This window comes from Lissotriton vulgaris, chromosome 3_1, assembly GCF_964263255.1.
Source record: "Lissotriton vulgaris chromosome 3_1, aLisVul1.2, whole genome shotgun sequence".
NCBI classification, from domain to species: Eukaryota; Metazoa; Chordata; class Amphibia; order Caudata; family Salamandridae; genus Lissotriton; species Lissotriton vulgaris.
Window position 1 is genome coordinate 1,575,119,319 of NC_141689.1, and position 16,015 is coordinate 1,575,135,333.

Genomic DNA, 16,015 nt, shown 5'->3' on the forward strand with positions numbered 1-16,015 from the left:
GTAAAGACAAAACTTGAGGAGTTTTAACAAAAAAAATGTCTGGCTGAAGACTACTGGCTTCTCTGGGGATGTCCAGGACATCCTGATGGACATGCCCTTTGATGGCATTTGCCTTTTTGGAAGCAAGGCAGATAGTACGTTGGAGCGTTTTAAGGACCCACAGGCTACGGCCAAATCCTTGGGCCTTTCAGCCACTCGCCCTCCTCCTCCTTTTGCTTTTCGCTACTTTCGTGGACACGGAAGGGATGCCCCAACACGTTCGCTCCAGAGCCACAGGCCACAGGCCGCAGCAGCAGCGGCAGTCTCAGCACGGCCGCGGACCTGGGACCCTCAGAGGTGGGTCGGGGGCCAGCAGGCGGGTCAGTCCACCTCCACCCCGGCCACCACTGCCTCCGAACCTTCCTAGTCCGTTTTTTTAGGCCCATCAAACGCCAGTGGGCGGCAGGATTCACCATCACCTCCCCCACTGGCGCACCATCACTACGGACAGGTGGGTTTTACAAATAGTCTGAAGGGGCTACTCCCTCTCCTTCAAGACTACCCCTCCAACCTTGCCTCCCGAGTACCACCGCATGTCAGGGATCACTTCACACTTCTTCATCAGGAAGTTGTGGCCATTTTGGCCAAGGGGGCAATCGAGCGCGTTCCTGCACCAGAAGTAGGTTGTGGTTGTTATTTCCACTACTTTCTCTGGCCCAGGTCTTGTCTGCCCTCGACCCTGAAGACTGGATGGTAGCGTTGGATCTGCAGGAGGCATATTTTCATATCCCTGTACTGCCGGCCCACCGCACAGATCAGGGGTTCCAGTCTTCCTCTATCTCGACGACTGGCTTTTGAAGGTGGGATCGCCCCAGGAAGTCGTCTCCCACCTCCAGACTACGGCCGACCTCCTGCATTTGCTGGCGTTCTCCATCAATGTGCCGAAGTAACACCTGATTCCCTCTCAGAAGCTCCTCTTCATCGGAGCGGTTCTGGACACAACACTCTTTCGGGTCTATCCTCCCGAACGGCGAGTCCAGGCTATTCAGTTTCTGATTCTGATCTTTCAGCCTCTATCCTGGGTTTCAGTCAGGCTGACTCTGAGGCTGCTGGGCCTCATGGCCTCCTGCATCCTGCTGGTCGATCATGCCAGATGGCATATTGGGCTCTGCAGTGGGACCTGAAGTTCCAGTGGGCGCAGCACCTAGGGAACCTGTCGGAGTCCGTCCAGGTCTCGGTGGACACTGCAAGACCGTTGCAGTGGTGGCAAACAAACCGGCATTGGATTAAAGATCCCTCTCCCTTCCCCAACCGGAGCACACAGTGGTGATGGATGCGTCCCTCATCAGAGGCCTCTGGTCTCCGGCGGAGTCCCGGCGCCATATCAACCTTCTGGAGCTTCGGACGATCCGACTTGCCCTGAAGGCATTCCTTCCCTCTGTCCGGGGAAGAGTAGTGCAGGTTTTCATGGACAACACCACCGCCATGTGGTACTGCAACAAACAGGGCGGGATGGGGTCGTAGACCCTATGTCAGGAGGATCTGCGCCTCTGGGTATTGCTAGAACATCAGGGCATTTCCCTGGTGGTTCAACACCTGGCAGGTTCACTGAACGCCAGGGCAGACGAACTCAGGTGTATGATGGATCACGAATGGCGTCTTTACTCGGACGTGGCGCAAGGTCACTTTCAACAGTGGGGAGAGCCTTGGTTAGATCTGTTCGGCGCTGAAGAGAGCGCGCAATGGCGGTATTTCTGGGTGTTGGAATTTCCAAAGCGGCACTCACTTGGTGACGCTTTTCATCCCAAGTGGAGCTGCAGTCTGTTGTACGCCTTTCTGCCTATACCACTTCTACCCAGAGTGCTGAAGAATATCTGGCGCGATTGGGCCCAAGTCATTCTTGTGGCTCCGGACTGGACTCGAAAAGTATGGTACCCCAAGTTACTCAGTATGACCATCAATTCCCCGATCCGACTGCCTCTTCGCGAGGATCTTCTGTCGCAGCAACAGGGGACGGTCCTCCACCCAAACCTTTGTGACATAGTGCACAGCAAAGGCTGTGGATCCCCTCTCGGCCCCTCTTTCAGATGTCCTTTTGTTTCTTCTTTCTTTGGCCCAGCAAGGCTCTGCTCTAGGCACTATCAAGGGCACTTCTCTGCTATTTCGTCCTTTCTCAGCCACCCTGATCAGCCCTCTCTCTTCAGGCCCCCTGTTGTAAATAGATTCCTCAAAGACATTACTCACCTTTTCCTCCTATTCCTTTTGTGATGTCACAGTGGGACTTGAATCTGGTTCTCACATATTCAACGTGCGCTCCCTTTGAGCCTCTTCAAAATTGTCCTCTGCGTCTCTTGACTCTAAAGACTGCTTTCCTGGTTGCCATCCCCTCCGCTAGGAGAGTGAGTAAGCTCCATGCTCTTTCTTGTAAACCTCCTTTTCTATCTGTCCATCCGGACAAGGTTGTGCTCAGAACCCATCCATCCTTTTAGCCAAAAGTTGTCACTGCATTTCACATCAGGCAAACCATCACTTTGCCCATCTTCTTTCCGCATCCTTCTAGAGAGGAAAAGAGGCTCCACCGTCTGGACCCAAAACATGCGCTCTCATTTTACTTGAACCGCACACAACAGTTCTGGGTGGCTGACCAGCTCTTTGTTGGTTACGTTGCCGCAAAGAAAGGTCGAGCCATACACAAGCGGACTATTTCCAGATGGGTCCTCTTGTGTATTAAAGCCTGTTATTCTCTGGCTAAAAAGGAGCCTCTGGTGGGGCTGTGCACCAATTCCACCAGGGCGACGGCAGCCACTCCAGCATTGGAAAGTGGTGCCCCCCCGCAAGACATCTGTCAGGCAGCTACGTGAGCCTCCCTGCACACTTTTACTAAGCACTATTGCCTGGACAGCCAAGTCCGGAGAGACGGCTTCTTTGGCCTTTCTGTTTTCCGGGACTTCCAAGTGTGATTTTGGTTCGCAGACCCATCACCGGGGTTGGTATTGCTGGGGTATCTATTCTAAGGTAAGGAATTTATCACTTGTGTTTCTTCTAGATAAACAAGTTACTTACCTTCGGTAACGATACATCTGTAAGAAACATTAGTAGTGATAGATTCCTTACCGCCCCACCCATCCTCCCCGTTTCTGCAAACTGAATTCCATGGTTAAGGTCATCCCTTCCAGGGCCCTAGTTTCAAGGCACCAGTGGTCAGTATCTTGCATGGCTCTGCATTCCTGGCGTGGAAAGTCATGTACAGAACTGACATCAGAATGCAGGGCGACGTCTAAGAAGCTGCCGCGACATCATCTCGGCGACCACAATGCTAAATACGGGCACGGAGCTGCACAACGTCACCTTCCGACGCGCTGGGATACTGCTGATAAAAACTTTCCAGATCCAGTCTGATGCCTGGGGTAATTCTAAGGTAAGGAATCTATCCCTACTAATGTTTCTTACAGATATATCCTTACCGAAGGTAAATAACTTGTTCTTCAGGTAGTTTGAAAATGCATTATGCTTACTAGCTAGGTTCACTTATGCACTGTGGGGAAAGCCTGCTGCAGAAAAGATTTTATTGTATGCCTTCAAGAACCCTCCTCAGTCTTAAGGAAACTAAACCAATAATTTAGGAGCGGATGTTTATATTTAAATGTTACCACTCTCGCTCTAGCCTCAGGGCCCTATTTACAGATCTTCTGGGCAAGCCAAGCCATTTTTTTCCAAGTATTCAATTTAAATTATCTGAACCCTTCTCAGTTATTTTACTTGGGAAAACCTCTCGTCCATTTAGTAACAGACTAACAATTTTGGCATTATAGGTCTCTTTGAGGACTTAGATGGTACTTACAACCCAATATTAAGTTCATCCTATACAAAGCACCTGCAAAAGCCTTAGCATGCACCTTAGGATGGTCAGTATGTGACTTAAAATTCAGATTATATCGAAAAAGGAGACCAAGATAACGATATTCCTTTACCACCTTTACTGGAATGCCACTTAACCTCCACTTCAATCTCTTATTCTGAACCATTCCTTTAGAAAGAACCATCACTTTAGTTTTTGCTGTATTTATTTTCAGATCATTGGCCTTACAATATTCAGCAAAGCATCTAATTGCCTCCAAAGACCAACTGGTGTCTGGTCCAAAAACACGGTATCATTGGCATAACACACTACTGAGATGGCCTCATTACCTAATTTAGGTGGAAAAGAACAAACCTGGTTTAATCAGTGATTCAATCATTTTGGGCATCTGATTTTAACCAGATTCTTAAGTAAGCAGAAGTTCAAGGTCACAATGCTTTTCCAAATGTTGCAAGCTCTGTCCCTCCAGGACAGGATGGTAATAATCTTTATGATGCATCCTTTCTTATACCAGTCATATCAGGGCATAGGAAATATTTGCATTTTTGCAGTGGCTGGCATGTGTTTTCAATTTGAGTTGCTTTGCTTGGACCAGCCTTGGTACCTAAAGTCATAAAAACGCATGATTCTGTTCCCTTAAGAAATAGTTCACTTGTACCTTTATCTGGATGATTGGTGTTTGAAGAAAAGGTTTATGTGGTTGGAAGGCTCACATGCCAGACTTTCAGGCAATTTTCTATATGATTGAGGTATTTTGATAAATTAAGTAACATTTTTACCAACATGAACACACTAGCTACAGTTCATAGGTGTGGAGCTAGATACTGCTGTAGGTTCTTTATTTTGTATTTTGATTCAAAACCTAACTTGTTAAGAGTATATTATCAAGAAATGCACACTTTATGAAATAATTTCTATCCAGAAAATGCCAACACATATTTTGTGAATAAAAACAATTAATTTACCGCATTTCAGGACATAAAGAATTTATATTTGCTTTAGACATATTTCTTCAAAAGTGATACTGCTTGCAGCTAAATTACAGTTTGATAGACTAACTAGTTCAAAAAAGAAAAAGGGAATTGAAAAGTCTGAAAAAGAGAAAAATGTGGGGAGAATAGCAATTAAGAATTACATTACATTATTAGTATTTTTCAGTAATACACCTAATTGCTACAACAATGTGATTCAGAAGTCATAATGTGCTTAGTTGATACTTTTCAAAGTGTTTTATTCCAATATTATTGACTAGAAGTCGTCGGCTACTGGTGATCTGTATGTAATTTGACCATCTATCAAGAATATTTATTCCACCGCCCCCCCAGGTCATAGAAAAATGGACTTGAATAGGAGTTTCATTAGGTGGTGTATTTGAATTGGTTACCAGAGATGAATGTGTTCATGAAAATATCTGATTGATGAAGCTTGTTTTGACAGGATTATTCACTTCACTAGCTCAAACGTAATGCATGGAGAAGCTTGTATATTATAAATGGCTACCTTGTTATTTATATTTTTGATACATTTCTTTTATTGAAACTGTATTGCTTGGGATTCTCGTAAAAAAATATACCAGTATGTTACGATGCAAGATATAGGCTTTAAAATGATGAAATCACTGTGAAACTTAGAAATACCATAGGGCTAGCATGAAAATATCTGAAAGTACACTAACCTTGGCCAATTTTAATGAGTCAATTGATATGAATATGGGTAAATAACATTACAAATCTCTTTAGTTCTGGGTCGAAGGCATGGGCACAAACGCCTGTTCTGTTAATGATAGTGGTGTGTTAGAAAATTGGGCATGATGTTAGGCCATCTTATATATTGGTGTGATCCTGGATTTAACATCGGGGTTTTACATTTTTCTATTCTGTGGTTGTGTGGCATCATTTTTAGACACTCTTGGTAATTGAGCTATAAGGTGACGACTTACTATTCTATGGTTTGAAGGTGGTTGTTGGGATCATGAGTCTTCCCAATCCTCATTATCTCAATGATGCCATTACATTGATTGAAATAAAATGCCAGTACTAGCGTCAACATTTCTAAACTAGATACTTTCGAATTTAATCATACTAACATGTCATATTATGCACTAAAGATTTAAAAAACAAAAAAATCTAATTTGCATGTGTAATTTACACAAAAGTTTAATAATGTTCTATACTATAGTTATTGCAGAATTGAAATTTTAAAAGTTGATTAAATTGTTAATGTGCGGTTTCTATTACTGTGTAGTTACATAGTGGCCTTGTGGTACAATAGACTCTTATTATGTAAGTGAGCTTTTGTGTTAGCGTCATAAACCTTTGGTGGGTGTTATTTTAAGAGTTTGTATAAAATATCGCAATTCAAAAAACAAATTCCAATTAAGGCCAAATGTATTAGAGTAGTTTGTGCAAAAAAATGGCAAAAACTGAATTAAGTTGTTGATAATATTAAATATGATTCTTATATCAGATTCGAACCCTTAATGAGGGCTACACAACTGTGTTATGCATTCTGTCTATTCCTAAAGTAAATGCAAATTTGCAAGTGTGCCTCTCCCTTATCCATTCGATTGCCAATATTCAGATGTGTGACTGGTAATCAGATTTGCATCTTTGTGTACTTATATAGCCGTTTATGAATGTTGTTTTGAAGTAATTTGTAGTATTGTTTACTATTACTCAATTGAGGCATTGGATATCCGATGTAAACCCTGAAATAATGGTTTAGTGTAAAGATAAGTCAATTGCAAAATGTGTGTTGGTTTAACTCTTGCTAAATCCCTAATAATATTTGATAAAGGATTATTTAAAGTATTTTTCATCGGTTTTTATAGTACAGATAAAGTGACTATTACTGAGGCGTTCAATTTTAACCCTAATAATAAATGAGAAAAGAGGAAGTGAAATTCAATCTGTGAGTTTGTCATTTCCATAAAAGGATAACCCAACTCAGTGTGATCTGTCTCCCTTTCTAACATGTAAATAGATGAGTAATATGTCAATCTACTTTTAGGAAAGTATGCTCTTCTTCCTCCTGGTTACCACCTTATTTGATCCTACAGATCTCAACAAATTTAGTGTGCCTATGTGTTCGAGGCATGTGGGCTGCTGAATTCATATCTGTGCATAGATCGCCGCCTAGTGTTGTGTCCGGATAATTGCACATTGTTGTCCTGGAAGAGTCTTCGAAGTATCACGAGATAGGTGGCTCCTCCCCTGGACTACAGTGCGCATGGGTATCCCCTCCATCCTTAGATTGTTTTTTTCCGCCATTGGGTTCGGATGTACTTTTCTTTACTCCAGTTCGGAAATTTTTCTAAAGGCCAAAAGGCCTTCGGGATCGTCGGTATTGTTTCGATCGGTGCCAAGTTCTTGTTCCAGTTGTTCTTTAGCAGGATGTCGAAGAGAGCAGCGTGGCCTTTTCGACACCGGAGGCCCGATAGTCGATGGAACGGAGACCATTCAAACGATGCCCCCTTTGTAACTCTAAGTACCCGCACATCGATGTACACCCGGTGTGCAACAAATGCTTAACACCAGAGCACGATGAGGACAACTGTCTAGCTTGTGCTCGATTCAGGTCGAAGAAGACGCTTAGACTCCGACACGGAGCGAGGAAAACTATGTCGAAGCCAGCGCCCGACCCGGTAAATATCTTCGAAGAGGATGATGAGGTCGTCGAGACTGAGGATCCAGAACAGCAGTCGGATCCCGGTTCGGAGCATGACTCCACCTATTATGAAGAGGACGAAGAGAACGTCTTAGATGAAAACGTCGTCGAGGTAAGGGACGACGTATCCCCCATCGGAGCCGTTGATGACGACTCGAGCGATGAACCAGGCCCAACAGCGGGTACGGGGCCCGAAACAGACACTGAAAGACTTCCAAGGGCTCAGGTCGAGGCATCGCCAGAAGGCCTTAGCCGAGATCATGAAGAACATTCTATAGCCCCGCGTCAAGGCCCGGCTAAGAATAAATCACATGAGCCATCGGTCCAACTACTTAAAATGAAACCGGAAGCCATTGAGTCGAAAACAAAATGAAACTGCTGAAAACAGTCTTCGGATTGAAGAGCTCGAGCCCATCGGAGTCGACGACCTTGCAGGGTCAAAAGTAAAGTGTCGAACCGAAGATCGGTGCGCTAAAGTTCACCATTAAAGCCAAGCACGTCAAACCGACGAGGTCGGCGTCGACGGACAGCGACACAAACAAGGGACTCTAGTCTCGGAAGGTTCTCTATCCGAAGCATCAAGTCGACAGGCCACAGCTCGTCAAAGGCCTCGAGTCGAAATCCAAAAGTGCCTCGAAGGACCACATCGAGTCGAGGCAGAAGAGCGCGTCTCCGACGCCACAAGCACCGAAGTCGACGCAGGGCCAAAAACTTATTGGCGAAAAGGCAAAGTCGGTTGGACCTACTTCGACTCCGGCCCCGAAGAAGGTCAGTCTGTCTAAAGACACTATGCCACTGAAAAAATTCGGACTGCCCCCGACTGCACTCCCTAAGGCGCTCGATCCGAAACCTGGGGTCGAAACACCCAAAAGGGTGTCAATGGGGAAAAAGGAGTCATCCTCTAGAAGAGGACGTTGTGTACAAAGAACCCTCATATGATGACCAGTCGAAGCTACATATCGACTCCGAATCTGGTAGACTTACTATTTATCGAAGGAAGATCAGGTCGGAAAATCCTCTGGAATCATACAAAATTCACTCAAGAAGAAAAGGTTTTCATCAACATCGCCTGTCCTTTTTGAGACTGTGAGGTACCATGGCCAGGACACTTCTGCATACTCACCCACACCCACTACTGAGGATATGGGGTATGATGATGATGAACAATATTATTACCCTGTGGACACGGATCAGGATGACCAGACTCAAGCCTGGACGGACCCTGCTGACCAGGGGGGAGTCACAGACTATTCCTGATACTGCTTCTTATCCTGTTAAAACTTCGCCAACAGAAGATACAGCTGCGTTCAACGCTTTAATTGAAAGGGCAGCACAAAATCATGATGTGGACATGCATGCTGACCCAGTTGAAGAGGACTTCCTGTTTGACACTTTCTCCACTTCAGAGAAATCTGTTGAAACTTTGCCAATGCTAAAAGGTGTCCTTAAACACGCAGGAGACCTTTTCAAGGAAACCACTAGAGCAAGGGTTATTAACCCCGGAATTGAAAGAAAATGCAGACCGGCGCCTGTGGACCCTACATATATTAAGGGACAGCTGCCATTAGACTCTTTGGTGGTATCAAATGCTCGTAAGCGCGCCAACTCACAAAGTACGGGTGATGCTCCTCCTCCAGACACTGAATCTAAAGTATTAGAAGCTTCTGGGAAAAGGGTGGCTGCTCAAGCAGCTAATATCTGGAGAATTTCTAATACACAGGCCCTATTAGCCAGATACGATAGGGCGCATTATGACACACTAGAGCAACTGCTACAACATTTGCCTGAGGCCTACAAGGAGGGAGCAGAAATGCTAATCCAGGAGGGGAAACTCATATCCAACGCATCCATTAAATGTGCGCTAGACGCAGCAGACACCGCAGCCAGGGCCATCAACACAAGTGTCATGCTCAGGAGACATGCTTGGTTGCGCATCTCTGGGTTCAAACCTGAGATTCAAACCACATTATTAAATCAGCCTGTGAACCCTAATTTTTTATTTGGTCCTGATGTGGACACGATCTTAAAAAAGATTAAAAAAGACCTAGAGACAGCCAAGTCTATGGGTGCCTTGCAGTCACAACAATTCAGAGGAGGTTCCTTTTGTCGCTCCAGTAACAGAGGAGCTACACGAGGCCAGGCATCCCAGCAGATTCCATACAATAAAGGGAGCACGCTGACCACCTATAATAAAAACAATAGAGGTGGATACCGTGGCAACAGCAGCAAAGGCAGAGGTCGAGGGAATAACAACACCAGATCCTCCGCCAATACTAAACAGTGACGCCTTGTCACTGCTCCCGGACCATGTAACACCGGTCGGGGGCGATTACAACAGTTCCTGCCAGTCTGGGGGAGCATTACCACAGACAGGTGGGTGAGGCAACTTATTCAGTACGGCTGGCTATTGTCTAGAGCTAACTTCCACTCCACCCAACATACCCCCAAGACACCGTCCTATTTCCGCAGAGCACATAGACTTATTGCAGCAAGAAGTTATCAGCATGCTGCAAAAAGGGGCCATAGAACTCGTCCCCATACAGGAACAGGGTACAGGGATATACTCACTGTACTTCTTAATCCCCAAAATGGACGGGTCTCTCAAGCCAATACTGAATCTCAGGCCCCTAAACCAATACATCTTGTCAGAACATTTTCACATGCTCACTTTACAACAGGTTCTGCCATTGCTCACTCTACAACAGGTTCTGCCATTGCTCACTCAGGGAGACTTCCTCGCAACACTAGACCTAAAAGACGCGTACTTCCACATACCAATACATCCTGCACACAGGAAGTATCTCAGGTTTACCATACAAAATCAGCACTACCAGTTCAAGGTAATAACTTTCGGGGTGACAACAGCCCCCAGGGTGTTTACCAAGTGCCTAGCAACAGTAGTGGCGCACCTCAGGAGAAACCATGTCCACGTCTACCCCTATCTGGACAACTGGCTCATCCAAGCAAAGTCAGTCTAACAATGTGCCAGCCACATGTCTCGCACTATTCACCTCCTGCACACCCTCGGATTTTCATTAAACTACGCAAAGTCTCATCTCCAACCCGCTCACGTACAACAGTACCTAGGAGCGACGATAGACACTCTAGCAGCAAAGGCACAGCCAAACTCAGCAAGAATCAACAGCATTCAATTACTGATTCAGAGATTCAGACCCCAACACTCGCTGCCAGCACGGGTGTTTATGCAGTTGATAGGCATGATGGCCTCCTGCATCTTCATAGTCCCTCACGCGAGACTACACATGCGTCCGCTTCAGGGGTGCTTAGCACGGCAGTGGAACCAGGCTCAAGGACAATTGAAAGACCTAGTGTTGGTGACCGGTCGCGAATACAACTCTCTGCATTGGTGGAACCCACAAAACCTTTGCAGGGGACGACCGTTCCAAGAGCCTGTACCACAAATAGTGCTGACGACGGACACATCTCTCGTGGGCTGGGGAGCGCATGTCCTCCATTACACAGTGCAGGGACTATGGACGACACAGCAAAAGAAGATGAACATCAACCTACTGGAACTGATGGCAATCTTCATGGCAATGAAGGCATTCAAGGTACATTTGTGCAACAAAGTCGTGTTGATCCGGACGGACAACATGACTGCCATGTACTACATCCAGAAGCAGGGAGGGACACACTCTCCACAGTTGTCACATCTAGCTCAGAGTATGTGGTAGTGGGCCATTCAGAGGAACATATTCCTCATGGCTGAACACCTCCCAGGCAGGGACAACCAGATGGTGGATCTGCTCAGCAGACACAGCCACCAGATGCACGAGTGGGAGATACATCCCTCAGTGCTACAACCGTACTTCCAGCAGTGGGGTCACCCAGAGATAGACCTGTTCGCCACTAGGGAAAACGCAAAATGCCAAAGCTTCGCCGCCAGGTTTCCACATCCGCAGTCTCAGGGTAATGCGATATGGATGAACTGGTCAGGCAGGTTTGCGTACGCTTTTCCCCCAGCCCCGCTCATACCACTAGTGGCACGCAAACTGCGACAACACTCCATGACGCTCATCCTAGTTGCTCCAATGTGGGCGAGGCAACCGTGGTACACCACGTTCCTAGAACTTTCCTTGGTGCCTCATCAAAGGCTGCGATTAACACTCAGTCTTTTAACGCAGAGCCATGGAGCCATTCAGCACCCAGATCCGCAACAGTTGAACCTTGCGATCTGGCTCCTGAAGTCAGAGAGTTTGGTTACCTGAACTTGCCTCCTGACTGTATGAATATTATCAAAGAGGCAAGAAGACCTACAACCAGAGCATGCTATGCGGCGAAGTGGAAACAATTTGTCATCTATTGTACCAATAATGACATAAATCCGCTAGATGCATCTACCCAAAACATCATATGTTACCTGTTACATTTACACAGATGCAATCTAGCCTACAGTTCCATACGTATACATTTAGCTGCGTTGGCAGCTTATCTTCAGAACATGCAACACCTTTCACTCTTTAGAGTACCTGCTATTAAGGCTTTTATGGAGGGACTCAAACGAGTGATTCCTCCAAGACACCCACCTTCACCTGTCTGGAACCTGAACGTGGTTCTAACCAGGCTGATGGGACCACCTTTTGAACCCCTACACTCGTGTGAGATACAATTCCTAACGTGGGAAGTGGCTTTTTTTAGTGGCGATTACATCCCTTTGAAGAGTTAGTGAGCTACAAGCCCTAACTATTCAGGAGCCATTCATACAAATTCATGCAAATAGGGTAGTGCTATGTACAAACCCTAAATTTATGCCAAAGGTGGTATTCCAGTTTCACATCAATCAGACTATAGAACTGCCAGTGTTCTTCCCAAATCCAGATTCAGTGGCAGAAAGAGCTCTACATACCCTAGACGTTAAAAGAGCTCTCCTGTACTATATAGACAGGACAAAACTTTTCAGGAAAACTAAGCAACTGTTTGATGCCTTTTCACCACTGCACAAAGGCAACCCCATTACCAAATCCGGTATAACCAGATGGATTGTTAAGTGCATACAAATTTGTTATCAGAACGCTAAACTCACATTAACAGTTCCCCCGAGAGCGCATTCAACGCGCAAGTTAGAGACATCCATGGCTTTCCTGGGAAACATTCCTCTAGAAGACATATGTAGAGCAGCCACATGGACTACCATACATACATTTCCCAAACACTACTGAGTAGATGTACACTCCAAACAGCAAGCAGCTTTAGGACAGGCTGTACTCAAGACTCTATTTCAGGCTGCTGCAGCTGGCACGGGCAACCACCGCTAAGGGGGAGACTGCTATACATTCTATGCACAGATATGAATTCAGCAGCCCACATGCCTCGAACGGAATATGCTACTTACCAGTATGCATCTGTTCTTGGCATGTATGGCTGCTGACATTCATATCGCCCTGCCTCCTCCCCGGTGCCTGTCGCAGCTGTAGCACTCAGAATTATTCTATAGCATGGACATCTCTTACTGCATCATACTCCATCCCTGCCACAATGGCGAAAAACAATCTAAGGATGGAGAGGATGCCCATGCGCACTGTAGTCCGGGGGAGGAGCCACCTATCTCGTGATACTTCGAAGACTCTTCCAGGACAACAATGTGCAATCATCCGGACCCAACACTAGGCGGTGGTCTATGCACAGATATGAATGTCAGCAGCCCTACATGCCAAGAACAGATGCATACTGGTAAGTAGCATATTCCTTCTACTTTATAATCAGTGACATTGATATGTATAGACAGAGGTTACTTAATGTCACTGTGCTTGAATGCCTTAAATGTTCTTCTATATCCTTTGTACTTAGTGGTCTCAGTTGTCCTGGGCTAAGGGACAGAAGATAACGTCCCTGATCATCGGACGGTGAAGTCAATGAAATTATCTTGTACCTGGATACCTGGCTCCCCAAACCCTTTTCGTGTCTTCGATTCACAAAACAATGCTGCCTAGAGTTCAGGGTTATATCACTGGTGTATTCCCTTAAGGGAGTTGTAATGCAGGTAGATGGTGGTTAGAGCCAAAGAGAGAGTGACACAGAAATAGGAAGAGCAGAAAGAGGCAGGTTGCACTGGGACAAGGCACAGCCTGCCATGTATATGCACATATCTGTACCTGCATGCATTAGCACATTAAACACAGACCTATTGACCTTTCCTATTCTTGTTTTAGAGACGAAGGGCTTGAAAGGGCATATAACATATTAATGAACGGCACAAATTTTAGTACATGGATTGACATTGCTGAAGTCTTCACTAATGTTGTTTGTAATCTCTGCTGATGTTTGAATTTCATCTTTTCTAAACCGGTTCCTTTGCTCACCAGGTTGACAAATATTTGACAGAGATTCTTCAAGACCTGATAAACAATCTGACAAGTAATATGTGGAGAGTGCGTGAGTCTAGGTAAAGGATTCTGTTGTTTATTAATATATTTCCTTTTTACATGATGAATAAAATGTTTGTCTTTTTAGGGTCGTTTAAAGAAATTCATTGTTTCAACATGTTTGCACTCAATATTGGCTTTTCGTGAAGAGTGTGTATGTGTACTACACTCCAAAATATTTTAGTGTGCTGTTATTTACTGCACCAATTGAATCCTTTTATTAAAAATAAAGATGTAATTACACAGCATGAACGCTTTCTTAAATTGTTCTGTTTTCATCTTCTGACGCTTTGTGGACGGATCAAGAACATTGCATAAAAAAATATTCTACACTTTCATCAGCAGTGATATTAACACCTTGGCTGCTAGGTGTTTTCCCCTCCTATGCTGACTTATCGTCAGGTCCATTGATCATGACGAGCTCAGCTCGTCATCAGCACAGCTCAACCATGCATCATGACGAGCTGAGCTCGTCATGAGCATCGAAAGGGTTAATAAAATGCAAATCCGCACTCATCATTTTCTAACCACATGAGCAGGTTATTTTGATATCGGTCTTATCGGGATCCTGAAGATGTAAGTTTCTTAGTGGCTGAAATCTCCGCACTAAAATTCTTCGGCTCCTCATTTTTTGACTTGGCTTTGGATTTTCAATGTGCACCGCAGGTGGCACTTTTTTAATGAATGTGGCACCTGTGGACCGAAAACATTTTTTGAACTGAACCTTTTTCGTCATTGTGAAAGGGTTTATCACATTAAGCATATTTTATTTGGCTCCCATTCCTCAGTGGTCAGTTGGGCATTTGGTGTGGTAACTGTTCTGTATTTTTTAGGTCTCGCCTAGACAAAAGCAAAAGCGAAGCTTTTGCTGTCTATGCGAGACAACTTATGTTGCCACTTTTCTGGGAATGGTGTGGACACCAGACTGTTACGAGCTTTTTCTGCTGTAGTCAGGCTGTCACGAGCTTCTCCTTTGGAGATTTGACCTCGTGAGCGCGCCTTGACTGCATCTAATGTGTGTGGCTTTTTTTAACGTGGGCCGTGCGCTTCCTTTAGTCAGTTTCACTTTGTTTCATTTCACTTTGAAAGTGCAGGCGTCAATGTGTCTGGTAGTTGTTCATGTGGAGTGCCTTCTGACCTCGTGAGCGCGCCTTGACTGCATCTAATGTGTGTGGCTTTTTTTTTTCAACGTGGCCCGGGCGCTTGCTTCAGTCAGTTTCACTTTTAAGGTGCAGGCGTCAATGGGTCTGGTACTTGTTCATCTACTTAAATCCCTGCGTACAAGTACACATCAAGATAATTTCACACATCTTAAATAACATGTAGGTGTATCGCTTAGAATAGCAGACAGATAATGAAAGCGATCCGCAAAAGTTGAACAAGTTTTTAGGAGTTCACAACTGTATTTCCACCGATTTGAAATATTTTGCTATTGAAAAAACCCCAAAAGTTGTGGGGCAGGTGAAAACCAGGAACTGGCTTGGAGGGGGTGGGAATGTGAATTCCTACTGGCACTGAAAATTAGCTTCCCTAGATAATACCGTTCTGAATTTTACACTTTTTGAGTGGATTCATATGGGATGCTCTGACGATCGGGAGCTTCTAACTGAGAATACAGGCTATGCGAATCTCTTCCAGCAGGTGGCGCTACAACGTGAGTTCGGCGTTCAGGGAAGTGTGTGACGGAGATTTCAACAGAATTGATACGTTCTATTGCTACATGTGACTGACAGACTATTAGAAAGTATTTTTTCATAAACATTTTGGTGCACTTCGTCTTTTACACTGTCTGCCATAACATTGTGTTTTATTTAGTTATAGCCATTTCTTTGTAATAGTTTGATAATTTATATTCATTGAACGATAAAGTGTCCAAAAAGTATTTTTTCATAAACTCAGTATTAATAGTCTGTTTTAAATTGCGGTTAATATTAGGCATGAAACGCTAGTGTGTTACTAGAACATGTGTGAAAGGCCCCCGTCACGTGTTGGATGACGCATTTTGTTTTGTGTTTAGAAGAGGGGTGATCTGCGCATCTCACAAGCTAAGCAGCTGTATATCTTTTGTTGTGAATCACCCTGTGTCTCTTTGGTGACGTCAGTCTTGAATGAGGGTGTATGAGTGTGG

The 16,015-nt window shown here is 44.9% G+C and overlaps 1 protein-coding gene across 2 annotated transcripts in view; it reads left to right on the plus strand.

Moving 5' to 3' along the window:
* Positions 1-16,015, plus strand: part of ECPAS (Ecm29 proteasome adaptor and scaffold) — a 780,178-nt gene that overhangs the window by 440,991 nt on the left and 323,172 nt on the right. For both annotated transcript variants that reach the window (XM_086962068.1, XM_086962067.1), the window contains exon 31: positions 13,828-13,907. In XM_086962068.1, the coding sequence (XP_086818194.1) occupies positions 13,828-13,907 (80 nt within the window). The remainder of the gene's footprint in view (positions 1-13,827; positions 13,908-16,015) is intronic.